Below are 27,252 nucleotides of genomic sequence, written 5' to 3' on the forward strand. Positions count from 1 at the left end.
CTTGGGACTCGATCCCGGGTCTCCAGGATCACACCCCGGGCTGCAGGTGGCGCTAAGGCACTGCACCACTGGGGCTGCCCTATTGATTTATTCTTGAATGAGTTTTGATTGTGTATTTTAAGAAATTTGTCCATTTTTCCTTTCCATCAAAGTTCACAAATTTATTAGCATGAAATTGTTGATAATATATCCTTATTTTAACATTCGTACTAGTGACCTATTTCTGCATAACAAATAACTACAAATTTAGCAGCTTGAAACAACATGCATTTTTTATTTCACAGATTCTGCAGATCCAGAATCCAGGCACGGCTTAGTTGAGTCCTCTGTTTGCAGTCTCTCACAGGGCTGTAACCTAGGGCCAGAGTTTCATTTAAAGACTTGACTTGGGGAAGGATTCACTTCTAAATTCACATGGCTGTTGGCAGGATTAAGTTCTTTGTGGGATGTTGGACTGAGGGCCTCAATTTTTCTGTTGGCTGTTGGCAAGAGGTTGCCCTCAGTTCCCTGCCATTTTGCCTTTCCAAAATGGCAGCTTGCTTCACTAAAGCCAGCAAAAGGGAGAATATTACAAGATGATAGTCATAGCCTAGTCATGGAAGTGATAGCACACTACCTTTGTTGTATTTTGTTCTTAGAAACAAGTTACGACTTTACACCATACTCAAGGAGAGAGTATTACACAAGCATGAATACCAGGAGATAAGCATCAATGGGGACGATTTTAGAGTCTACCTGCTACAATATTTGTAGGATCTATAGTTTATGTTCTTTCTCTCAACCTTAATATTGGTTAGTTGGATCCTTTTTTCCCTGGTCAATCTGTCTAGAGGTTTATCTATTTTATTGACATTCTCAAAGAACCAGCTTTTCTTTGTTGTTGTTTTTCTTTTTTTGATTTTCAGTGTGTTTGATTTCTGCCATGTTTACTTTAGATTTAAGTTTGCTTACTTTAGGGTTAATTTACTCTTTTTCTTCTAGGTTCTTTTTTTTTTTAAGAAAATTTTTGTGATTTTATTATATCATGAGCCATTGAAACATCCGAACAAATCAATATCTGGGTGGTGAGGCAGCTGCTTTCTCCTTCACTTCTTTGGGTTACTAGAACAACTTGTCAGTAGATTAAAAAGGAAAAAAGACAACCTTTTGCATTACTTAAGTCTTTCCAAGGCATGCGGTACAACACAAACTTCTCCTGTCAGATGCAACTAGTCTAGCATCCAAACATCATGCACAATACCTTGGTAGTAGCAGCACACTGTGCCCGCTCCCACTGCGGCCCTGCTCATTTGTGTGTATTTGGAGCATCTGGAGGAGTGTGAATAGTAAGTATCAGGAAGGGGAGGGAGGAGGAAACAGCATGAGTGCCTGGCTGGGAAGAGGTCAGCCGAAGTTGTGCAGGGCAAGCCTGAACATGTCATTGGTGCAAACCCAAGCATCATTAATATTAATAGAACTTCTGGTGGAACCCATGATGGAGTCTTCATCAGCCTTGAGCTGGCCCACAACCATGCTGATGATGTAGCTATCTGGCGTGGGCTGATGGTCCTGTGCTGTGATGCTGTGTTGTGTGTCTATCAGAAGGCTAGACAACTTCTCCACAATGGCAGCTTTCCCCTGGAACTGCTGTCCTTCCCACGTAAGGCATGATGCATCAATATATTGTGCCTAGTTGGGTTCTGTCGTTATCAAATAACTGGTAGTAATGCTGAATGAAGCTGGATCCAATCTGCTCCCAAATTGGCTTGTCTCCCATTCTGGAGTGTCACCGGGCTCCTTGAGACCAGAGGGGCTGGCATGATGGTGGCAGCAGCGGTGGCGGCAACCCAGCGTGGTCTGCCTTCTTCTAGGTTCTTAAGGTGAAAGTTGAGGTCATTGTTGCAAGATCCTTAATGTTTTCTAATATAAGTATTTACTGCTATAAACTTTCTTTTAACCATGGTTTTATCTGCATCCCACAATTTTTGCTGTTTTCTTATTCATTTAGTTCAAGATGCTTTATAATTTTCCTTTTGATTTATTCCTTGACCCATGTGTTATTTAAAAGTTTGTTTTTCAGCTTTCAAATATTTGGGGATTTTCCAGAAACCTTTGCTTTACTGATCTAACTTAATCTAATATAGTAATATCTAATTTAATTGCATTGTGTTCAGAGAACATGTTTTTTTTTTTTTTTTGAGAACATGTTTTCTAATTCTAATACTTTTTAAATGTTTTGTGAATTGTTTTGTGGCTCAGAATATTATCTATTTTGGTAAACGTTCCCTGGCCACGTGAAATGAATGTATATTCTGTTGTTCCTTGGAGTGTTTTATAAATTTCAATTAGGTCAAGTTGGTAAATAGTGCTAAGTCTTCTATATCTTTACTGATTTTCTGTCTACTTTGCTGTCAATTATTGAAAGGTGTTTTGAAATCTCTAAGTGTGTATTTGCTTATTTTGCATTTCTATTTTATCAGTTTTGTTTCATGGATTTTGAAGCTTTGTTATTAGGTATATAAATGCTTAGAATTGTATATCCTCTTGCAAAATTTACCCCCATATCCTTTTATAATCACATATTATCCTTCTCTTTCTCTGATAATACTCACTTTTATTTATTTTTAAGGCTTATTTATTTATTTATTTATTTGGGAGGGGGGTAAAGGGAGAATGAGAGAGAATCTCAGGCAGATTCTGTGCTGAACTTGGAGCCCCAACTTTCCAACTCCGGGCTGATCTCATGACCCTGAGATCAGGACCTGAGTTGAAACCAAGAGTCAGACACTGAACTGACTACACCACCCAAGTGCCCCTGTAATTATTTATTTATTTAAAGATTTTATTTATTTCAGAGAGAGAGCACACAAGAATGAGCAGGGGGAGGGGCAGAGGGAGAATGAGAATCCCTGCTGAGCAGGTAGCCTGTCAGGGCTTGATCCCAGGACCTTGGGATCATGACCTGAACCACAGGCAGATGCTTAACCGACTGAGCCACCCAGGCGCCCCCTTATACTCACTTTTAATTGACTTGCTTATTTTTTTGCTGAGTTCTGTGAATTCTTCATTCTAGATACTAAACTATTATTAGATACATGGTTAGCACATATTTTTTTCCCTTTCTGTGGGTTATTTTTCCACTTTATTGGTAGTGTACTTTGAGACACATTTTTATTTTTTAATTTGATTTTTTAAGACACAAAAATTGTTATTTATTTTATTTTATTTTATTTTATTTTTTTATTTTTTAAGACACAAAAATTTTTAAATTTGAACTCTTATTTACCTAAATTTCCTATATTGTTTGTTGTTTATAATATTCCCTTATCATTTTACTCTCTGGAGGGTCTAATGGTGATATCCCTGCTCTTATTTCTGCTAATGATAATTTGTATCTTCTCTTTTTTTCCTGAATATAGGTTTATAAATTTTGTTGATCTTTTGCAATAACTAGTTTTTTGTTTCATTGATTTCCTCTATTTTTTCCTGTTTTCTATTTCATTGGTTTCTGCCCTTACCTTAACAATTCCTTTCCTCTGCTTACTTTAATTTCTTCTTATTTTTCTAGTTCCTGAGGATCAAAGGTGGAGACATTGATTTGAAGCCTTTCTTCATTTCTCATATAGGAATTTAGTGGTATCAATTCCCTTCTAAATACAGCTTGAGCTGCATTCCACAGCTTTAGCTATATTGTGTTTTCATTTTCATTTAGTTCAAAATACTTTCTAATTCCCCTTTTGCTGTTTTATAACTGTGAATTCCAGGAACATATGCAGAATACCTGTGCCCATAGAGACCACTTTGAGTCTCAGGGTTTGGGTCACAGATAGGAGGGTTATCACATATGTATGTCTTATTGACAACAGGCCATGACCAGGAGACTCAGGACCTCAACACTGTTGACCCCAACAATGAAACCAGGTTCAGATTATCAATATTCATGTTTGTGCAAAGTAATCCTAACAAGGTGGCATGGCATTGCCTATTATTCTAGGTGTACACAACAAAATAATCAGTTTCAGAGACACATTCTCATGGGTTTCCTTAGGGTCTATCCTGGTTCTCTTGGAGATAGGCAAGGAAATGAGCCACCAAACCTGTTATGTTAACTCATCCCTTGTAACACTCAAATTCCCTATTGCTAACCCCTGCCAACCCCTGCCCTTTACCTTTGAGGTAAAGGTCTCAGTGATGGGGGAGTAAAGGATGGTTAGGGACTGGGCACCATTTGGTCTATAATCGCATAGAACTAAATTATTTGTTGGAAAATGAAAATGGAAATTACTCCTTTTGTTTAAAAACATAAGATAGACACACCTCTGCTTTTTGTAGGCTTGCTTTCTTCTGATTATGTCAACCTTCCCAGACTCATAAAATAAAATCCAAAGTTTTTACCATGACAGACACAGCTCTACCTGATCTCCCTCAACCCCTGAACTTTCTGCCCTCATCTGCTACTGCTCTCTCCCTTTATCCCTCTGCTCCAGTCACCCTGGTGACCTCAAGGTTCATCAAACACACCTCCTGCTTCAAGGCCTTTGCTGTTGCTGTTCTCTTTGCCTGGAATGTTCTCAGAAATCCTCATAGCTCACTCGCTCACCTCCTTAATGCCTCTCCTCAAATCTCTCCGCCTGGCCATTTTATGTAAAACAGCAGCCCCCCCCCCATTCTCTTTGTCCTTTCCCTGCCTCATGATTCTTCACACTGGATGGTGAAATTCACATGGATATTGAATTCCTTTTTGTTTGCTCCTCCCCCAACTAGACTGTTGGCGTCATGGGGGCAGGGGCTGTTTCTAGTTCACTGCTAGATCCCCATGCATAGCACCATGCCTGGCACCCAACAGGTGCTCTTTAAGTACCTATTCAGTGAATGGATGAATACACTGCATCTATCTATGGACACTGTGTAGAGGGGAAGAAGGAAGGTATTTGGAGCACATAAGATTTCTTATTCTCAGCTCCAGAATGTAGAGGAAAAGCTCAATGAAATTCTCAACTTTTCTCTCAGGATTCGAGTATACAGACATTATATTTAATATCATAAAATTTCTCTTATAAAGATGATTTTAGTTTCCCTTTGGAGGTTAACACTGTCTAAAAGATATTTCTTTCTTTCTTTTTTTTTATTAGAAGTAACAGTTTTGTAAAAGAAAACAACGCAGAAAGAACTAAAATACAAAGCAAGAGTTCTCTGGACTGGAGGATGGGGAGAGAGGGAGGCTGGGGGAGTGTACTGTGTTGGGGACAGCTGAAACAGGTGGCTGTGTCAGGGCAACTGTGTCAGTAGGGCTTATCAAAATGTTCCCATGCAGAAACTGGCCATATCAGACTGTCTTGCTTGACTGTTTCTATCCTTTATCTATTTTTTTCTGGGAAAATACCATTGTTTGTAATTTTTTAAATTGTAAAGCATGTTGTATATTAAAGATCTTTTTGTCTGTGAAATTAGTTATGATTTTTCCCCAAATTATGATTTATATTCTAACTTTTTGGTGTTTCCTGTCACTCAGCCATGATTTTTATTGTGTGGTCAGTTCTGATAATCCTTTGCTTTGATTGTCTCTACCTTTAATGGTGTGCTCAGAAGTCTTCCCCACCTGTGGGATTATACTTCTGATATATGCTTTTTTCTTTTTTCAGAGAGTGGTGGAGAGTGTGGGTTGGGGGAGGGGTAGAGGGAGACAGAGAGAGAGAGAGAGAGAGAGAGAGTATCTTAGAAAGCTCCACACCCAGCACAGAAGCATACATGATGTGGGGCTTATCTCACAACCCTGAGATCATGACCTGAGCCGAAATCAGGAGTCAGTCGCTTAACCAACTGAGCCACTAGGCACCCCTAGCATATTCTATTCTTTGAGTGCTGTGAATATTGTCATCATTGGATTTCATTTTTCATGTTTAAATTGTCAGGGCAAAAAAAAAAATAAATTGTCAGGGCACCTAGAATTTATTTGGTGAACATAAACATTTCTTGAGGGCTGATAATTAGCCAGGCTCTGTTCCAAGTGCCTTATGTGGATCACCTCATTTTAATGCTCAGTAACTCCAGAGGTAGGTGCTAGTAGGTTCTTTGTTTTCACAGGTTAGGAAATGTAGGGACAGGAAGGTTGGTACTTACTCAAGACTGCTCAGCTGGCAAAACCTGGCCCATCCAATGGTAAAGCCTACACAGGGTTGTAGTGAGGATTAGAGGCAGCATGTGTCAAGTTTCTGGAACACAGAAGGCATTCAATAGAAGATAAAGTTTATTATTATGATTGCCAGTTCTCATAAACAATTTCTTAATTTTTTTATTTTAAAGATTTTATTTATTTAATTCATGAGAGAGAGAGAGAGAGAGAGAGAGAGAGAGAGGCAGAAACACAGGCAGAGGGAAAAGCGGGCTCCATCCAGGGAGCCCGACGTGGGACTCGATACTGGGACTCCCGGATTACACCCTGGTCTGAAGGCAGGCACTGAACCACTGAGCCACCCAGGGATCCCTAGTTCTCATAAACAATTTCTGATAGCTACATATTATTTGAAAAATGGTATATTTTTAAGGCAAGTACATCTATAAAATATTACTCCTTCAAAAGCATATTCAGAATTCCATGGTAACAAACAAAACCTTTATTTATTTATTTAGTTTTAAAGATTTTATTTATTTATTTGAAAGAGAGAGAGAACACACAAGCGGTGGGAAGGGGGAGAGGGAGAAGCAGACTCCCTACTGAGCAGGGAGCCCAATGCAGAGCTGGATCCCAGGACCTAGGATCACAACCTGAGCCCAAGGCAGATGCTTAACTCACTGAGCCAAACAGGGGCACCATAAAACCTTTATTTTAAGGAACAATTGTCATAAAAACAAATCCTGCAAGAATCTGTATAAACATGTGAAAGTGTCTTTGGATAATGGGATTACAGTTTTTTAAAAAGATCTTTTTTCTCTATATATCCCAGTTTTATTAAAAAAGCATTTTTGAAAATTTTCTGATCAGAGAAAAAGTCACAAGTATATGACCTACCAATATTCATCTGAAGGGTCTCATGACTAGTTTTTACTAAACAGTAATAAATGAGGTTTCCTAAGAATAGCTAGCCTCCTCAGGATCCTGGATACCTTGTTTCCAAAATACCTGGGAGGCTTACACTATCCCTAACCCCCTCCCAACTTGAAAGTATATAATGGGCCACTCCTCATGACCCGAGTGCTGCTCTTTCTGCCCAAGAGTCCTGTCCCAGTGCTTTAATAAAACCACCTTTTTGCACCAAAGATGTCTCAAGAATTCTTTCCTGGCTGTCGGCTTTGAACCCTAATGTCTTTCCTACATCACATCAGATGGAGCAATGAGTTAGACCTCTGCTGCCCAGTATGGTGGCCAACTTACATGTAGATATTGAGCACTTAAAATGTTAGTCTGAACTGAGATGGGCTGTGGTGTAAAACCACAAAAACTTAGTATATAAATAAACTGAAATATCTCAATACTTTTTATACTGATTACATCGCAAAATGATATTATCTTGGATATACTGGGTTAAGTATTGTTAAAAATTTTACAGGGTTATGAATGGAAGGTGAGCTGGCAGTATCTGGAGGGTGACATGGGGTTAGAAGAAGATTTTCTTGTTTTGGTACACTGGGAAGAACATGAAGCTAATAGGAGGGATAAATGGATAACCAAGAGGTTGGCTGTCCAGCATGTGCGGGAGTGAGATTTGTGAGAAGCCAGGAGGTGCGGCAAGGTTTAGGAGGTATATATACAATTATACAAACAATGGAAAGGCAGGAAGGAAACACACAGAAATGTTAATGGTGTTATCTGGGTAGTGGGGGTAATGTTTACATTTTTTACTTCTTTTGCATTTTTATCCCTTTGTTTATGGTTTTTATAATTTCCTTTTACTTCCATAAAGATACAAAAGTTTGAAAATGGAGGAAATGTGGGAGGGCCATAAGTAAGAGGTAGCAGGGGATACTGACTTCAGCACAAGTCCACCATGCAGGAACATGTGACAGGAACATGCACATCACAAGAATGATAGTATAAGTAGGTGTGTATGCATGGAGGAAGAACTAGAAGGAGGCTCTCCATACTGTTGAGAGTAGTAGCCTTTGGATGTTTGGGTTTTGGGTGATTTTTACCTTCTTTGCACTTCTGTGTACAGTTTCAATGTTTTATAATGACTATGTATTTTTTATAATCAGAAAAAGAAGCTATGGTAATTTTGCAAAATAGGTGTAGCCTTCATCACGGAAAATAATAGTCCCATTATATTCTGTGTTGATAAAACCACATCTTAGGCTCTCATTCATGGGTGAAGCCAGCATGGGTGAAGCGAGTGCCATATTGTGAACTGCCCACAAAGAGGGCCATGTTGTAAGAAACTAAGACAGCCTCAGGAGCTGAGAGTGGCCTCTGGACAACAGCCAGCAAGACACCGAAGCTCTCAGTGCTACAGCTGCGAGGAAGTAAATTTCATAACAACCTGAGTGAGTTTGGAAGTGAATTCTTGGGCAGCCTGGGTGGCTCAGCAGTTTAGTGCTGCCTTTGGCCCAGGGTGTGATCCTGGAGACCTGGGATCAAGTCCCACATCTGGCTCCCTGCATGGAGCCTGTTTGTGTCTCTGCCTCTCTCTGTGTGTGTCTCTCATGAATGAATAAATAAATCTTTAAATAAAATAGGGAAGTGAATTCTTCTCTAATTGAGTCTTGAGATAAAAACACCTTGATTTGCAGCCTCGTGAGACCCATAGCCCAGGACCCTGTTAAGTCATGCCTGGATTCCTGATCTGCAGAAACTGGAAGACAATTAAATGTGTGGTGTTTTAAGCTGCCAACTTTGTGGCAATGTTTTTTATGCAGCAATAGAAAACTAATACATCCTTCTACCAGCAGCATATGAGAATTTGACATGCTTTCTTTCCATTAGTCCCCTTGTACTGTCAGTCCTTTTAACTTTGGCCATGTTGGTGGATGTGTAGTTTAATTTTACTTTTCTAGATCACTAATAATGTTGAATACTTATTCATATGCTTGTTGATCATTTGGATATACTCTTTTATGAAGTGCCTCTCAAGTATTTTTCCCATTAAAAAAAATTGAGTTGCCTGTCTTTATTTTTTTATGTGTGCAGACTTAAGAACATTTTTTTTCATTATTGGAGTAGAATTGACATACAATGTTATATTAGTTTTAGGTGTACAGCATAGTGATTCAACAATTCTATATGTTATGCAATGCTCACCATGATAGGTATACTTAACATCTGTCACCATACAATGTTATTACAATGTTATTGACTATCTTCCCAATGCTGTGACTTACTTATTTTATAACCAGAAGCTTGTACCTTTTAATCCACTTCACCTATTTCACCCATTCCCCCCTCCCCCCCTCTGGTAACAGCCAGTTTTGTTCTCTATGTTTATGAGTCTTTGGGGTTTGCTTGTTTTTTAGATTCCACATATAAGTAAAATCATATGGTATTTGTCTTTCTGTCTGACTTGTTTCACTTAGCATAAAACTCTCTAGAACCATCCATAGTGTCACAAATGACAAGATCACATTATTTTTTATGGCTGAGTAATATTCTATTGTGTGTATATGTGTTCATACATACATACACATTGAGGTGCCTGTCTTTTTATTGCTGAATTTAGGAGTACTTTATTTATACCAGATATGAGATTTTATAGGATACATGAATTAGAAGTCTGTTTTCCCAGCCTGTAGCTTACCTTTTCACTATTTTAATTGTGTCTTTAATAAAAATAAAAACGTTCTCGATTTTATATATTTTTTGTTCTTTTTTTAAGTTTTATTGAGATATAATTGAGATCATATTGTATTAGTAATGTAAACTTCACCTTAATAAAAAAAAATTTCTTCTGGCTTCAAATACAATGCTTTTTTCATTCTTTAAGACTAGGTAATTTGGGAAGAGAAAAAGAAAAGACTAGGTATTTCGGGGCACCTGGGTGGCTTAGTCCGTTAAGCATCTGCCTTTGGCTTAGGTCATGATCTCAGGTTCCTGGGATCGAGCCTCACGTTGGGCTCTCTACTTGGCAGGGAGTCTGCTTCTCCCTCTCGCCCTGCCCTCATCCCCTGCTTGTTCTCTTTCTCTCTCAAATAAATCAATAAAATCTTAAAAAAAAAAGACTGTTTCTTTGCGAAGAAAAGTGTTTCTTTGGGAGAGTAGATAGAGGAAAGCACATTCTAGTTTAACATAAACGAAAAAACTTTCTATCAGTTATCCAATAGTGTAATGGGCTGACTTGTGATGTATACTTAGACTGGAAGTATTCTAGCAAAGATTGGAATAACTGTCCATAATAAATATTATAGAAGGGACCTCTAAGTGTCCCTCCAACTTGAAGATTCCAGTATTCTATCCTCTTGAATACTTTATCTCCTGGAGAGATCAGAATTCAGGCATAACACAAGACAGAGTATAATCAAATACTTATCTACGAGATAGAGACTACAAATAGAAGGTAATTAAAAAGGAAAATGGCCAACTTTGATAATGAGGATTAGATCTTTTTTATGTTGTTTTAGAAAAATGTTGAAAACAACCTAAGCAATCAAATAGCAAATATGTTAAATAAAAGTGTGGCATACGTCTATGTTTCTAGAAATGCTATTTTTAATTAATCTATTATAGAGCTTTTAAAATAAGTCATTTGAGGGGCACCTGGGTAGTTCAGCTGGTTGAGCATCTGCCTTCCACTCATGTCATGATCCCAGGGTCCCGGAATCCAGCGTTACATCAGGCACCTTGCTCAGTGAGGAGCCTGCTTTTCCTTCTCCATCTGCCTGCCATTCCCTCTGCTTGTACGCTCTGTCAAATAAATGAATAAAATCTTTAAAAATAAAATAAAATAAGTTGTTTGAAAACAAAGCTTTTTTTTTTTTAACAAAGTTTACCTAGGTGGTCAGTGAGTGATATTAGCTGGTGGTGGCTGCAGCTGAGGCAAAAGTGCGGTCTTGTAGAAAAGTTAAGACAGTGATTTGCTCACAGAGAAGAACCTTAATTCTCTAAGGTTCAGTGACCTGGATGTGAGGGACAGGACCAGGCCATAGCTGGAGACATAAAATTCCCATCACTGGGAGAATACAGCCCTTCCAAGTAAGAAGGACTTTAAGCTACAACCCTCTTTGTCTAGCTGGAAGAGTGCTTTGCTGAGATATAAATCGAAGGGAATTCACATTTTGGAATGCATGCACATGTTTTTTATATTATCTATTTTTAGTAAGAAAGTTTCTGAAGGTAACAAGGGTATTTATTAAAGTTGAGAGCAGTATAGCATGGTAGTTAAGAGCCTAGGCTCTAGGGGCGCCTGGGTGGCTTAGTTGGCTCAGCATCTGCCTTCCATTGGGGTCATGGACCTGGGGTCCTGGGATGGAGTCTAACATACTTTCCTGCTCAGCGGAGAGTCCGCTTCCCCTCTCCCTCTGCCACTCCCCCTGCTCGGGCTCTTTCCCTCTTTCAAATAAATACATAACATTTTTTTTAAGAGTCTAGGCTTCTCAGCCAGACCCAAATTTGAGTCTCAGCTCTGCTAATACCAAGTTACTCTCTCAAGACCTCAGTTTTTTAATCTATCAAAAGGGTAAAAAAATAGTACCTGTCTCATGTAGTTGCCTGCACATGAAGCTCTTGGCACTGTCCTTGGTAAGCATTCCACATCAGGTAATATTATGCATGCTGCCTGAAGACATCTTTTTAATGGGTGAAAACCAAAGTGTTAACTAAAATGAGAAAAATCCTTTGGAACAAAGTATTCCAAATACTTATTAATTCAACAATGATCTAGGGCCATGTACCTCGCCGCTTTTACTTGTACACAACACACAAACTGTATTTCGTATTCTCGCGTGATTATGGAATCTTCTCGTGAGAGGTTTAAAAAGAAAACGTAGCCCATTGGACAATGGAATTACCCAGAGTGCTTTGCAACCATTCCTTACAGTCCCGCAAGGGGTTAGAGCCAGGAGCCGGACATCAGGCTCTCATCTTTCTGGCTGATTGTGAGGTACGGATTAATTTGAACTCCTCTGTTAGCTTTTCTACTCTTCAGATTCTTTAAGTTTTTATGGTCTCTCTTTCTGTCTCCAACCTTTTCTTTTTTTCCTCAACTGTGTGCTTTAAGGGTTTGAGTCTGATTCCTCAGTCCCTAATACCTGGCGCCCATTCAGTGCTGCGGTTTATTTACTTTTTATTTTCTTTTCGATTTTGGGCACCTCACTAAATACTGCTCACTCCTTTCCTTCATTTTCTTACTTTTAAGTCCCCTGCCCCGCCTCCCTCACTTTCCCTCCTTTTTTGTAGTTTGCGCGCAGGCGCCTCGCCCCGCCCCGCCCCTTCACAACGATTGCCCCGCCCCTTCACTACGATTGCCCCGCCCCTTCACTACGATTGTCCCGCCCTTCGCGTCCTTTACATTCGGCTAGGCCGCTCCTCTTACCCCCGCCCTTTCCTAGCCCTAGTACACGCATCGTGGGTGGTAACGCGGTAACCAGGTGACGTCCCTACCCCCACTGGCGAGCACGTGAACTGCAGAAGCTGCCAAATTCTCACGACTTGGTTCTCTTTCCCTACACCTCCCGAAAGGTTGTCCTTTCTGGGTCTTTGCACTCGCAGCCTGCTCTACTCCCCGGTTAGGACCCCTGTCTTTTACACCTCTCATTTCGCGCCTTCTTTTTTAGGCTTTGAGGAGGCGGTGTTGGAATGCGTGTGCCACCGTTGCTAAGGCGACGACTTGGTTACTTCCGTTGGTCTCAATGCTTCCGGGTTGGCATTGCGGTGGCGTTTCCGACTGTGGGAGCCTCGGCTTCCCAGTCGTCCGCTGAGCCCGAGCAGGTGAGAGGGAGCTCCTGGACTTCCAGGCTGGGGAGCGGGGCTGGGCCGCGCCAGGCCGCGCGGGGCCGGCTGGCCTGGTTCCCGGCCTGGGAGGGGCTTAACGGTCCTTTGATCTCTCTCTCCCCTCAGCCGAGTCCCTTCCCTGTCTTTCACTCTTCTGGCATCGGTGGTTTTACTTCTTCGATTGAACCCTGCTTCCTCGACCCCCTTGGGAGGCCGCCTTCTTCAGGCGCCTCCCTTCTCTCCACGAACTCGCTCTGACAGCTGAGGAACTGGCAAGATCCTGCTACCCAGAGGGTGAATGGGTATCTTTCCTGGAATAATCCTAATTTTTCTAAGGGTGAAGTTTGCAACGGCGGCCGTGATTGTAAGCGGAGTAAGCAAACACCTCCATTGTGTTAGTCTGAGGGATGCTGGTAAAAGATGCTCCCTTTCAGTTTCTACCCCCTGCCACTCCTTGAGGTCAAGGCATTGAAGGCATCTATTAAAATGCAGTTCAGCTAACTAATTGGGATGACAGCCATTATCAACATGAATTAGATTCTCAGACAAGGTAACAGCTGGGACATTTATAGTTTTCTGCCAGTGTTTCCTTGGGTTTTTCCAGGCTAGGGATGCTTGGAGTTATTGTGAACTCTTGTATTCATTCCCTACATTATCAAGTTCCTTTGTGTTTCCATTTTAGAAGTTTATCTCTAATCTCATTACCAACAAACATCATGTCTGCTTTACTTTGCTTTATTTTGTCCTTTTATTTCATACCATCCTATGCTAGTTTCCTTGCCTCTCTTATTTGTAATCCACTGCTTCCTGCAGCCCTAGTATGCTAAGATGTGGATATCCTCATGTCCCTTCCCTGTTCAAAACCTTACAGTATCCTTCCCGCCCTGCCACACACACATTTTAGTTTCAAGCTTTTCAGTCTTTTTCCTTATCATACTTGTCCCATAATTGTTTCAGTCTGTTAAGGGAGTTCTCTGTTCCAGTTATTTTGCGCTCTTTGTTCTTGGAACAAGCTATACTGATGCCTGCCTCCACATACTGTGCTTTTCCCACATTTGTGTCTCTGTTCATCCTGTTTTCCTCATCTACCCCTCCCTTATCTACAGCTATTCTGATTCTACTTGCATTCTGTCAAGGCCCATTTTAAGTCTGTCACCTCCAGAAGCCTTTCAAATTATTCAGGCCCATGTTGATTGTCTCCTTTTCCATGCTCCTGCTCTTGCAGTTTGTGCTATATAATTTAGTACTTAATTTTTCTCTAATGAACTACTTTGATTTCTTCTGCCAGACTATAAGCTCTTGAAAGGCAAGTACTATATTTCGTACAACTTTATCCCTACCCCAATCTCCTTGATTGTCCGGGAAAGATAGGTTGAATGATAAATATTGTCATGTGTTAGAACATATATTTGTTTTTAACATGATGTTTATACCCATAGCATGTTGCAGTTTTGGGCATTTAGTATGCTTCCAATAAATATTTGCTTCTGTCTCCATTATTACCTCCCAAGTCTGAGAATCTGTAATGGCTAGTCTTTTCTAAAGAAGAAAATGAGAAAATGAGAAAAATCTAAAGGAGATTTTTCTGACTAGATATTTGGAATAGTATAGTGCTATGTAACTTATGTTGTAGGATATTATTCTCACTCTTTATCAGATTTTCCTTAGACTTCAGAATACACATTTGCATTTTATAGACATTTCATTGGCTTCTTTATGTGATAAATATTTAAGGTAGTGTATTTCTGTTTTAACTCCAATGTGACTTCTTTCCTTTTTACCCATATCTGAGGATAGTTCCCACAGGTAAAAACCATTTTTAGCATGCTTGAGGTCTTTTACACAAGTAGTTCTCTGCAACAAAAGCGAGGGAAGAGAACTAGAGAATCTGAGGATCAATAAAAACAAAATGTTATGTACAGAGTATGTAGCATTGCTCAAGTCCCACAAGTTAACTTTCTAATTTCTCATATAATCTTTTACATACACACTGCATACATAGATAAAGGACATTACACTGGCATCAACCAAGTATTTAATGGATATATATATATATACCCAATTCTGTGCAAGGGTTATGAGAAGTACTGTGAGGCATGGTATTTGCCTTCAGGGATCATACCTAATTAAGAGAGAAAATAGCATGGGGCAACTAGAAGAGAAACTTCATCATGGGTGTCTGAAATTAAGATATAGAAGGGGGTAAATGAAGATTCAAAAAACAGTACACAACTGTGGAATAGATATGCAATGACATGCATGCATGTATACATCCTTATGTAAAAGACTTAACAGGTTTTAGCTGACATTTTAATGATTTCAGTAGTGTGATATGGCCCCCACAAAAGTGACTGCAATTTTCAGCTGTGGTAAGTGGAGTATAATATAGTGAGTGAAGAAAATTATGGTGAATATTTACACCGAGAAATATAAGATGTAGGAGAACATGATAGCTTCCTTTAAAAACTTGAAAGACCCCCCCCCCCAAGGGGGAGGTCTTTTTTCCCCAAGGGAAATAGAATAAGTTTGTTTAATATTACCTCCCCAAATGGGTGAAAACTAGAGAAAAGCAGACTTTTGGCTCAGCTATGAGGAAAGAATGTCTAAAAGCAGACCTAATTAAAGATGTAAAGGACTTTTTTGTAACAAGATTCTTTCCAAACATGGAGGAAAAGGGATTTTACTGACAGATGAGGGAGTGGTAGCAGTGTTGAATTTAGCCAGTGGCCCCTAGACTTATGGATTTCATGGACCAATCATATTAAGTGATAATGTGGGGAGGAGGCACAAATTAAGGTAGCCAGTCTTATTTTGCTGAGAAGAATACTAAACAAAATCAACTATCAACTACATTTCATACAGGAAAGGTGATTTTTAAAAATGTTCCAAGAGGAGGAAGAACATAATTTCCTAATAGATAATCCTCTAAATTAAGTATATTCAGCTGAAAAAAGAGGCACTAGGTGCCCTTATTTTCATTTCACCTCATTGTGAAAACTTCATTAAAGAATCTCTGGGCTGACCTAAAATTCCATTCCCTGCTATGGCTCTGCCCCCTGCCTTTAATTGATTTATTATTGTTCCCTGAACCCTGGGAACATCTTCCTTATTAAAAGTCTAGGTAGCAGATAATAAAGTTCTCATAGAGGCTTTCTCTGTAATGAGATGAGTGGAAAGAAGTTATAAAAAGAAAGCTTTGGAGAAAAGCATAGCAGCCATTTGAAATGCTTGACTGTTTGGGAAAATCTCCATTGACTAAGAGAGAGAATATACCACGGTTCTTGCTTTTCCATGCTTACCCTTTCACTATGTGTGTCATGTTTATCAATTGTAATAAAATGTGAGTGTTAATAAGATTATATTTAGTACTTAAGATTCATTTCAAACTGTAGCTGGTCCTTGAAGTGCCTATTTCTACTCTGCTTTTTAGAGTTTCTTTCAATAACTTTCTTCCAAAAGAGCTACATATTCCAGACTTTGTATATCAGATAGACTGGCTGATCATACTATGCTTTTTTTTAAAAAAATTATTTATTCAAGAGAGACACACACAGAGAGAGAGAGAGGCAGAGACACAGGCAGAGGGAGAAGCAGGCTCCATGCAGGGAGTCCGACATGGGACTCGATCCCGGGTCTCCAGGATCATACCCTGGGCCGAAGGCAGACACTAAACCACTGAGCCACCCAGGCTGCCCCAATCATACTATGCTTGAAAGGAAGTGCCCATACTTATTTTTGTGGCCTGTAACTAAAAACATTTGCATGTTTGCTGTCCTCTTTGGGGAAATTGTTCATTTGTGTTTAGTTACAGAGATTGCCTTTTGTGGAAATAAAGCAATACATTGTCTTCCCTAGAAAGAGACTGTGACTCAGTGGTTCTAACCTCAAGTTGGGCAGTGGGGGTGGTGGGCAGTAAGTAGTATTTGCTAAAATACAAATTTGAGTACTTTAAAAAATGTAGTAATGAAAATAGCTAATAATTCAACTAGAGGGCTCCTGACTGGCTCAGTTGGAAAAGTATGTGATTCTTGATCTTGGGATTGTGAGTTTGAGTCCCAGGTTGGGTGTAGAGATTACTAAAAAAAAAAAAAAAAAAAAAGAATAAACCTAAAAAAATAATAGTTGAACTAGGTGCCAGGTACTTTTCTAGGTATCTTACATACATCATTTAATTTTTTAAAAAGATTTTATTTAATTTATTTATTCATGAGAGACAGGCTCCACACAGGAAGCCCGACGTGGGACTCGATCCCGGGACTCCAGGATCACACCCTGGGGTGAAGGCAGCGCTAAACTGCTGAGCCACCCAGGCTGCCCCCATTTAATTTTTGCAATAACCTTATAATATAGTATTTATTATTGTCCCCATTTTATAGTTCAGAAAATGCAGGCATAGAATGGTTAAGTAACTTGGTCACAGAGCTCGTAAGTGGCAGTACCCAGTATAGGTATTGTGAAGTTCTGGAAAGAGAATATGTAAAAGAAATCTGAGAGTCCATCTTAAAAGAGATTACTTCCAGCTGGACCAGGATTTAGTAGGTGATGCATGGAGCATCATTAGTACATATACAATGAATTTCAAAATCATTTCCAAGTGTTTTATGGTCAGGAATAAAAACTCAGACAAAAGTCAGACTGCCTAGGTTCAAGTCATGACACTACCAAAATGATCTGGAATTTCTGATTAGTGCCATGGGTAGCACTAGCATTATTTGGAAACTTGCATATTCTCAGGCCAAATCCAGGACGGTAATCAGAAATTCTGAGGATGAGACCCAACACTATGTTTTAATCCACCTTTCAGATCATTTTGGTGTACCTAAAAATTGAAAACCACTGGTCTAAAGGGTATACCTGTGGAAAAAAAAATAAAATCCAAGAGAGAAATAGCTTAGAGTGACAGGAAAAATAAACATGAAAAGATTGAAGATGACAGATCTAATGGGGGCGGGATGAGGAAGAAGGAGAGAGGGCCGGGAGTAGAAACACATTGTTAAGGAGTCTGAACATCAAAGAAAAAATATTTGTATGTATGTGCTTTCAAAGGCCAGGGAAAAAGAGATTCAGTAGATGGATGTACGTTAAATGTCAGAGAGAAGAGAGACATCATTTTTATTGTTTCATTCCTCTGGGAACCAGAAGGAAGATGAAAAAGTACTTAGTTCAGCTTGGACTTTATAGAGAGAAGTTGTGTATAGCTGGAAGTAGCTAGATGGGCTAAAACCCCGAAGTTTAGTGGAGAGATGAGAGGGCTAAGAATGTGAGAGGGTAGTGATGTCAGCCTTTCCTTTGCACCTGAATCAAGGTAACTGAATACCATGAACTGCTTTTATGAGATGCCTCAGCCTATATAATTTGAACTCCACGTTCCTTCACTTGTAATTGTCTAGTTGAATGTCTAAACTGATTGTGCTGGATGGACTGAATCCTCTTCTTCGGGTGGGGACATGGATAATATTAAACTGGAGAGAATGAAGGGCGCAAGTTCATCTTTGAGGGAATTGCACGCCTACCCATACAGAATGGCAATAAAGAACACGTTCATCATCATCTATCACATAAAACAGGATCCTCCATTTTGTTACATTCCATTTGGTAGGGTTTTTCCTCTACTTCTGTTTTATTTACCAATTTTGTTGATATAAATAATGTGATCAATACTAACAAATGCTCCTCACTCTTGTGCCTTGTTCTGATTTATGTTTATTTTTAGCACCAGAACAGTGCCACTGTAAGCCATGAGATGTCTGGTCTGAATTGGAAACCCTTTGTATATGGCGGCCTTGCCTCTATTGTTGCTGAATTTGGTAAGAATGTGAAAACTGACAAATGTGCTTATGGTATAGATGGTTAGCTTATGGTGGCAGTTATTTTTGATGAAAACTAGAGAAAAAGTAATGCTCATTCTGTTTGTTCTCAGAAAGTACTAGCGATATGGTGAGTGAGATTAAGAAAAGTCAAACTTGAGAAGCTCTTTTGATAGTTTAATGATTTGTTGATTTGTTCTAGGCTTAAGTAATATATGGGAAAAAATAAAGGGAGTTAGATAACATAGGAGTTTCTGCTCTATTTTTGTATTAATGGTCTTTCCTTTATGCTGAGTTGTTTATAACTTTCTTAGTAAGTATCCAGATTTTTTTCTTTCAAACCTCCGTCCCATTTTAGAAGAAAATTGACTCATAGGATCAAATTAGAGTCTTCTCTATTTGATTTTAATTTTGAAATGTTTTTAGATTATGTTTTTCTCATTTTCCAAATTTCTCCTTCCTAAACTATTTATAAGCTACTGTAATCCATTAATCTTTGTTGACTTTCTTGGAAAATGCTCTGATGTGATATCAAGGTCATCAGTGACCAGAGCTACATAATCACCTTGTTAATTTTATACTTCAAAATATTCCCTGAAACATATTTTGTTAATATAATGGCCACTTCTGTGTGTTGATATAATAAAAGAAGTTGGTTGAAGAAATTTCCTAAGCACCCTGCTGGTATTAGTCCCAAATTACCTGCAAACCAAGATGAGTAGACCAAATAGGACTTTGCCATTATCTTTCATAATATCAGGGAACTATTCGTTTCTTGTAAATAGATAAAAGAGGAAAAAAACCACAAAACTTTCTAATATTATGTAAGGGTACCTGGAACAGAAATTCCTATCTTTGTGAAAATCTGGGGAGATTTTATGAAGAAGAAATGAGATGAGATGGGGGACAGAGGAAAAGACAAATGCCAAATTATATGTTACAGATGAAATTAAAAAATCATTTAAATTATTTTGTATTTACAGTATATTAAGACTATTGTAAAGCACTTTATTACATCACAGTTTGAATTATACTGTGGGTAAATTCTACTGCCTAGATACAGTACAGTATATTTCAGTTTACCACATGCAATTCTTGACAATGGTACTCCTAGTAGAGATACCCTCTATGTGTTATAAAAAGGCTTTAGTCTTATGTTTTAAAATTGTCATTGGCTGAAATTTGGCCAAAATTTTAACTATGACTCTTTGGAAAAACATATAAATCAGTGTGTCCCTTCACAGGAACTTTCCCTGTGGATCTGACCAAAACGCGACTTCAAGTTCAGGGCCAAAGCATTGATGTCCGTTTCAAAGAAATAAAATACCGAGGAATGTTTCATGCCTTGTTCCGAATCTATAAAGAAGAAGGTGTATTGGCTCTGTATTCTGGGTGAGACTGGGTTCTTTCTTTACATCATGAATAGAAATACTTTTTAAAGAAGCCATGTATTTCAGCTGATAGTATGTGCCCTTCGTATTCATTCCAACTTGTAATTCAATATTAACTTACCAGTTTATATTTCACTTGCTTGTAGGTCTTGAGCTTTGGATTTTGTGTTCATCTGGCTTTAAGTGATACATTTTAAAATGGATATCTCATTGCAGCAGTGGCTTTCTCCTGTTTTCCTGAGAGTCCTCGATAGCCACTGTGAATAGCAGCACCAATTAACTGTGCATTTCCATGATATTCTTCCTGAATTGCTAAATACTCAGTTCTTTAAAATATATTCCTCTTTAAAGAAATGCTATTCTAGCAGTTTAAACATAAAATGCAGAATTAGACACCCATCGTTTTTTTTTTTAAGTTTTTATTCATTCAAGAGAGAGACACAAGAGAAAGGCAGAGACATAGGCAGAGAGAGGAGCAGGCTCCCCGTGGGGAGCCCGATGTGAGATTCAGTCCCTGGACCCTAGGATCATGACCTGAGCCAAAGGCAGATGCTCAACCACTGAGCCACTCAGGTGTCCTGAGACTCATCTTTTTTGGTCAACTTTTAATTAGCTGTAGGTTTGTGTTTTATCATCCATTTTGTCATGTATATGCTCCCAATTTCCTAGGTCACTCCCACATCTAGGTTGCCAATTTACTGCTCAGAGAATGGACATCAATTTTATTATTACTTTTTCATCAATTTTATTATTAACCTGTGTTGGACTTCATTTTAAAAGATAGCTTTCTTAGAGAAAAAAAATCAAGTGATACATCCTGAAACTAGTGAATCATAGATCAGCTGTTCTACCTTTCTTTAATCAGCATGGATAATCCAAGATTATTTTTTTCTAATAGCAAGCAATAATGTCAGAAATAGGCATATTTAGTCATCATTTTTAAAATCATAACCGTCCAAGCTTCTGTCGTCTTTCTATTTTTAACTATTAAAGTGTAGTTCGGCAATTTGGAAGAATCTCAAAGGAGGTATGAGTGAGAATGTTTTCAGTTTATAAGCAGAACTTAAATAGGGTGAAATCTTGGCTTAGTACCTCCTTGATAGATTAAAGATATATCTACAACTGTAAGGAAGTAAGGTTGATTTTTTAAAAGTTTCCATGAGGGCGGTAGGGGGAATGGGATAACTGGGTGATGGACATTAAGGAGGGTATGTGATGTAAAGAGCACTGGGTATTATATAAGACTGATGAATCACTGAGTTCTACCTCTGAAACTAATAATATACTATATGTTAATTAATTGAATTTCAATAGAAAAGAATTTAATAAAAAAATAATACTGTATAACCCCCCCACCAAAATCTCCATGAGGTGAATACTGGTGTATACTTCTTTTTCTACATTGCTAGATTCAGTTTGCTAATGTTTTGTTAAAGATTATTGCATCTAAATTCCTGAAATATATTGGTAGTTTTTTACTTTTTGTATTCTTTTTTCTGGTTTTGGTATCAGAGTATTACTAGCAAAATGAATTGGGAGTATTCTCTCTTCTTTTTTCTGGAAGAGATTGTGTAAGATTAGTGTTGATTTTTTAAATGCTTAGTAGAATTCCCCAGTGAAATTATCTGGGCCTGGAGATTTCTTTTTTGGGACCTTTTAATTATGAATTAAAATTTCTTTTTTGAGCAGTAATAGAGTTTATTGAGTGATAGAGTGCAAAGCTCCTGAAAAAGGAAGAGACCTGAGAGAGCTGCCTTGAATTAAAATGTTTTAATGGTTATGGGACTATTCAGATTATCTATTTCATCTTTTTTGATGATTCCCATATTTTTATCTATATCATTTTGAGTTTTAGTAGTTCGTAGTTTTCAAGGAATTAGTCCATTTCTTCTGAGTTGCTGAATTTATGAGCATAAATTTATTTATAGTCTTCTCTTATTATTCTTTTAGTGCTGATCTGGTTCATTCCTGATATTGGTGACTTATGTCTTCTCTCTTTTTATTACTTTGAACCTTGCTAGAGGTTTATCAATTTTACTGATTTTTTCCAAAAGAGCTATCTCTTGGTTTCATTGATTTTTCTCTATTTTTCTGTTTTCAATTTTATTAATTTATGTTCTTTATTATTTCTTCCCCTTCTGCTTGCTTTGGGATTAGTTTGCTCTTCTTTTTCCAGTTTCTTGAGTTAGGGACTTAGATTATTGATTTGAAACTGTCCCTCTTTTTCTTCTCCTTCTCCTTCTTTCTTCTTTTTTCTTCTTTGTTCTTTCCTCCTTTTTTTTTTTTTTTGGTGGGCAGCAAAGCAAAGTTTATTGAGTGATAGTAAAGTGATAGTACAAAGCTCCCGGAGGGGAAGGGGACTTGAGAGGGTTGCCTGAGACTTTCACTCCTTTCTAACATAAGCATTTGTGCCATAAATTTCCCTCTTAGCACTGCTTTGGCTGTATCCTACATATTTTAATGTGTTAAATTTTCTTTCATTCAGTTCTATGTATTTTTAAAATTTCCTTTGAGAGTTCCTATGAACCATGGATTGTTTAGAAATGTGTTGTTTAATTTCCAAGTGTTTGAGGATTTTCCTTATTGATTTCTAGTTTAATTCCATTACGGTCAGAGAACTTACTCTATATGACTTTAATTCTTTTAAATTTGTTGAGGTTTGTTTTATGATCCAAACGTGCTCTCTCTTGGTGAATGTTCCTTGGGTGCTTGAAAAAAATGCATATTCTGATATAGTTGGGTGGAATGAGGTGAGTAATGGAAATGAGTAGACTAGATATGTATAATCTGCAAGTACATGTTGAGTATACTTGACTTTTTCTTTCTTTTTTGGCAGAATTGCTCCTGCCTTACTAAGACAGGCATCATATGGCACCATCAAAATTGGCATTTACCAAAGCTTGAAGAGATTATTTGTAGAACGTTTAGAAGGTCAGTATAGACTCATTCTCTTTTGCGATAATACTGAAAGGGTTCATTGAAATCATGCTTACTGAGAAGTATTATCATGGGATGTCTGAGAGGGGGTGATAGTCATCACAAGGACAAAGTGAGCTCCTACTAACTTGGGATCTTGGGATTAATCCTTGCAGAGGTGATTAGTGGGTTAAACGGACCTACTCTTTAAGTTTGTTCCTTTTACTATCAAAGAAAAAAAAAAGGCTTCTGGTCATCACAGAAAGACCATGGACAGGTTTGTCCAGAAAACTAATGCTGTCCTCATCAACAAAAGGACTTCAGTTATAAGCAATTCTCTATCTGCTAATTTTGATAAGCTTTTGTTAGATGTAGTAACTTTAAACTATTCTAGATTTTTTTGTACCTGTGGCCACCTTACCCACTTTTAGCATTATCCTATGTATCTAAATTTGCTGCTGCAGTGTTTCCAGCCTGATGCTGTACTAAATGGGTATTTTACCAAAGACCTGGGGCTGTTTCATGGGTGGGGATAGCTGGAGAGCCTTTTGATTAGTAATGTCCTTTGAATTACTTTATTGTCCTAAATTGACTTTTTCTGGAGCTTCTTTGAGGATTCTGAAGGGTTTGCTTCCTAAAATAATTTCCTTTCACAGATGCTTCACTTGGGTTTACCTAGTTTCTATTTGTAGGCTCTTCATGGTAAGGAGGCATGGTGAAGATGAAATTTTCATTTTAGAACATTATGCTCTGTGGTTTCTTCTTTTTTTTTTTCTTTCGAACGGATTTAGTTTCAAATGACTGGTTTTTCATACTTGTCTACAGAAACCTTCTTTAAATAAATGGAAGCTAGTAGATATCAAGGTCAGTCAAAATTAGTATTTAGCTGATTTTTTTCTGTTATGCATTAGTTTTTATTCTTTTAAACATTTTATTTTATTTTTTTTAAGATTTTATTTATTTATTCATGAGACACACACAGAGAGAGGCAGAGACACACAGGCAGAGGGAGAAACAGGCTCCATGCAGGGAGCCCAATGTGGGACTCTATCCTGGGTCTCCAGGATCATGCCCTGGGCTGAAGGTGGCACTAAGCCGCTGAGCCACCCAGGCTGCCCTTAGTTTTAATTTTTTAACATTTGGTTCTTAAGTCTTTGGAGTTGATGATTCTACAGAAAAAGACGAAAGAATTTTCTTTAGGTGTTTGAAATGTTTGAAGAAATACCACATTCTGAATTTATGTAGATTACTGGCAGTTGTTTGCTGTATATAGAATAATAGGACATGTTCTAGTATCCTTTAGAAATACTTTAAAAAATAATGATTTATATTTCAGTAGATTTGGGATCTAGAAATATGAGTTTCTTCAGTTTCATAAGCTTTGTGGTTTGTTTCTCTGCCTAGGGTTCCTTTACTCTGATAGATGTGTACTCTGTTCTTTGAAACTAGTACTTAATACCAGCAGACTTTTTTTTCCCTTTTTACAGATGAAACTCTTCTAATTAATATGATCTGTGGGGTAGTGTCAGGAGTGATATCTTCCACTATAGCCAACCCCACTGATGTGCTAAAGGTAAGAGCAGTCTGGTAGCATTGGATGTATGCAATGTGATATGAAAAGAGCATGAACTTTAGTCACATTTGTTACTTGCCAGCTGTAAAACCTTGGGCAAATCATTTAACTGCTTTAAGCCTTGGTTTCCTCATTTGTAAAATAAAGGTAATTCAGTACTTATTGCATAGGGTTGTTTAGGATTAGGGATAATATATAAAAATAGTAGTTAATTTATTATGATATTCATGAATTCATTGGTCTTTAGAGTATGCGAACCCCTATACAATTCTTTCCAAGGACTATGCAATTGTAAGGGAGTCAGTTTCAAGACCCTTACTTCCATTTGTCTTCTTCTAAAATTGATCTGAGAATGAATTTGTGTTTTTAATAGTTCTTTCCCCACTTTACAGAAGAAAGGCATATTCCCCACCCATTTCAAATCTTAGTATGTAATCTAGGGTACCAGACAAAGGGATAATCAAAATGTAGTTTTTGGAGAAGCCTCCTTTAATAGTTAATTGAGGTACCTTAGTCTATAATGCATCTGTATTTTCTTGGCTCACTTATATTTCCATTAAGGGTGAGATTTGGCTTTAAAATGTTATATTTTGGATTGTATTGGGATAGTCCGAATTCAGAACTAGAACAGCATGGCTACTGGAGTTGATTTTTAAAAATGTAATTGGATTTTTTTTCACATTTTATCAAAACACAGGATGAAACATTTAATAACGTCAGTAGTCATTTTATTTCATAAAATGGTACACATTTTCTATGTAGTTACTAATCTATACTTATGATTAATTAAAAGCATTAAATACATGATTATAAAATGTGAGAGAGTCCTAAGTTTTTCACATCTGGGGAATGTAAGAAAAAAGAGGACATATGCTTTATTTATTTGAAACCACAGGTGACTGGGTTATGAAAGAGAGATCTATTGCAATTCAGAGAGTTTTGAGAACTGAGAGAGTAACTTGAAAAACAGCACACATGAAAGAAACCAAAGGCAGTTGATGGAGAAAAGATATGAAATTATCTTTCTGGATTAAACTGATAGTAATGTAGCTACAGGATTTTTTATATCACCTTAGACTTACAGAGCAAGTATTTATGAAGAGGATTGTATCCTAAAACTATTTATAATATAATTACACTTGACGTTTTCAGGAACAATAATACTTAACTTCCTAAAGTTTCCTTTCTTATCCATCTGGATCCTTGATTTAATCACCTAAGTGCTTTGCTTCAATTTCCTGTCCTCACCTGCCTGGTACGATTACAACCATTGACCAGTACTATAATCTACTTTTTCCTTTCTTACACCTAGGTACGACTGACGGTGGTGGGGGTGGGGAGAATCATAAACTTAGACCGTGACAGTACCAATGTAGGATCTATAATCACAGTTGAGCTGTTCAGTCCTTTCACATATCCTTGGACAGCTATTTCTCGGATCTACTATGTGTTGCTTCCTTGCTGTGGTATATGTAGCTCTCTTTCTGACTGTAATGCCTTTTCCCTCTTGCATCATGAATTAATCCTTCAAAGCTGCTCAGGAACAGGGCCAGGACTAGAATGAGACAAGTGAGATATTCCCCTTGGATGCAAAATGGAAGGGGGCATAAAAAACTCAGTAATCAAGAGAAATAACATTTTTATGCAATATTTTTCAAAAACTAAAATGAATATAAAATATTTATGATGAATAAAATACCAATATTTTGTATAATTTATCTCACTCCCCTCATCCTAACCTCACCCCTTTGGATACTGTCTTTAGTGAGTTTTGATATTTGGTTCATTGTGGGGTTTTGTGCATAAATTTTTTTATTCTTTTTTATTTTTTATTTTTTTATTTTTTTTAAACTTTATTTATTTATTTATGATAGTCATACAGAGAGAGAGAGAGGCAGAGACACAACAGGCAGAGGGAGAAGCAGGCTCCATGCACCAGGAGCCTGATGTGGGATTCGATCCCAGGTCTCCAGGATCGCGCCCTGGGCCAAAGGCAGGCGCCAAACCGCTGCGCCACCCAGGGATCCCCCTTTTTTATTTTTTTAAAGACTTAATTTATTTATCATGAGAGACACAGAGAGAAAGGCAGAGACACAGGCAGAGGGAGAAGTAGGCTCGCCGCAGGGAGCCCAATGCAGGACTCTATCCTTGGACCCCAGGAACACGCCCTGAGCCGAAGGCAGACGCTCAACCTCTGAGCCACCCAGGTGTTCCTGTGCATTACATTTTCATGTTTCGAAATACTGCATTATTTTTTGTCTGGATTACTGAGGTTTTTTGAGTCTTCCTCCTACATTTTATGCCAGAAGAAAATGCCGCACTTACCTTGCCCTAGTCCCAGCCCTGCTCAGGAATCACCTCCTTGGGATCCCAGGGTGGCGCAGCGGTTTGGCGCCTGCCTTTGGCCCAGGGCACGATCCTGGAGACCCGGGATCAAATCCCACGTCGGGCTCCCGGTGCATGGAGCCTGCTTCTCCCTCTGCCTGTGTCTCTGCCTCTCTCTCTCTCTCTGTGACTATCATAAATAAATAAAAAAAAAGGAATCACCTCCTTAAAGAAGTCTCCTATTTAGAATAGGATATTTGTAGTTTCCATTTGTCTTTGTGATAGCTTCTATTCCAATTTAATTGAATTTAGTTTTTTTTAAAGATTTTATTTATTTATTGATGAGCGAAATAGAGAGAGAGAGAGAGAGAGAGAGAGAGAGGCAGAGACACAGGCAGGGGGAGAAAA

General features: G+C 38.2%; 1 protein-coding gene and 1 pseudogene across 7 annotated transcripts in view; one reads left to right on the plus strand and one right to left on the minus strand.

The window, feature by feature from the left end:
• Positions 1–212: 212 nt before the first annotated feature.
• On the minus strand, positions 213–11,930 carry LOC112649304 (nuclear transport factor 2-like; annotated as a pseudogene).
• SLC25A14 (solute carrier family 25 member 14) overlaps positions 11,901–27,252 on the plus strand; it is a 55,157-nt gene continuing 39,805 nt past the window's right edge. Inside the window, exons 1-6 of one of the 7 annotated variants that reach the window (XM_025431388.2) lie at positions 11,901–12,002; positions 12,676–12,829; positions 18,546–18,639; positions 19,884–20,031; positions 22,867–22,961; positions 24,434–24,519. In XM_025431388.2, the coding sequence (XP_025287173.1) occupies positions 12,698–12,829; positions 18,546–18,639; positions 19,884–20,031; positions 22,867–22,961; positions 24,434–24,519 (555 nt within the window). In that variant the 5' untranslated portion in view covers positions 11,901–12,002; positions 12,676–12,697. Of the gene's footprint in view, positions 12,003–12,457; positions 12,581–12,675; positions 12,830–12,958; positions 13,206–18,545; positions 18,640–19,883; positions 20,032–22,866; positions 22,962–24,433; positions 24,520–27,252 lie in introns of those variants that run through there. The other 6 variants (XM_049107430.1, XM_049107431.1, XM_049107429.1 and 3 more) reach the window with 6 other exon arrangements.

Source organism: Canis lupus, chromosome X, assembly GCF_003254725.2.
Source record: "Canis lupus dingo isolate Sandy chromosome X, ASM325472v2, whole genome shotgun sequence".
NCBI lineage: Eukaryota > Metazoa > Chordata > Mammalia > Carnivora > Canidae > Canis > Canis lupus.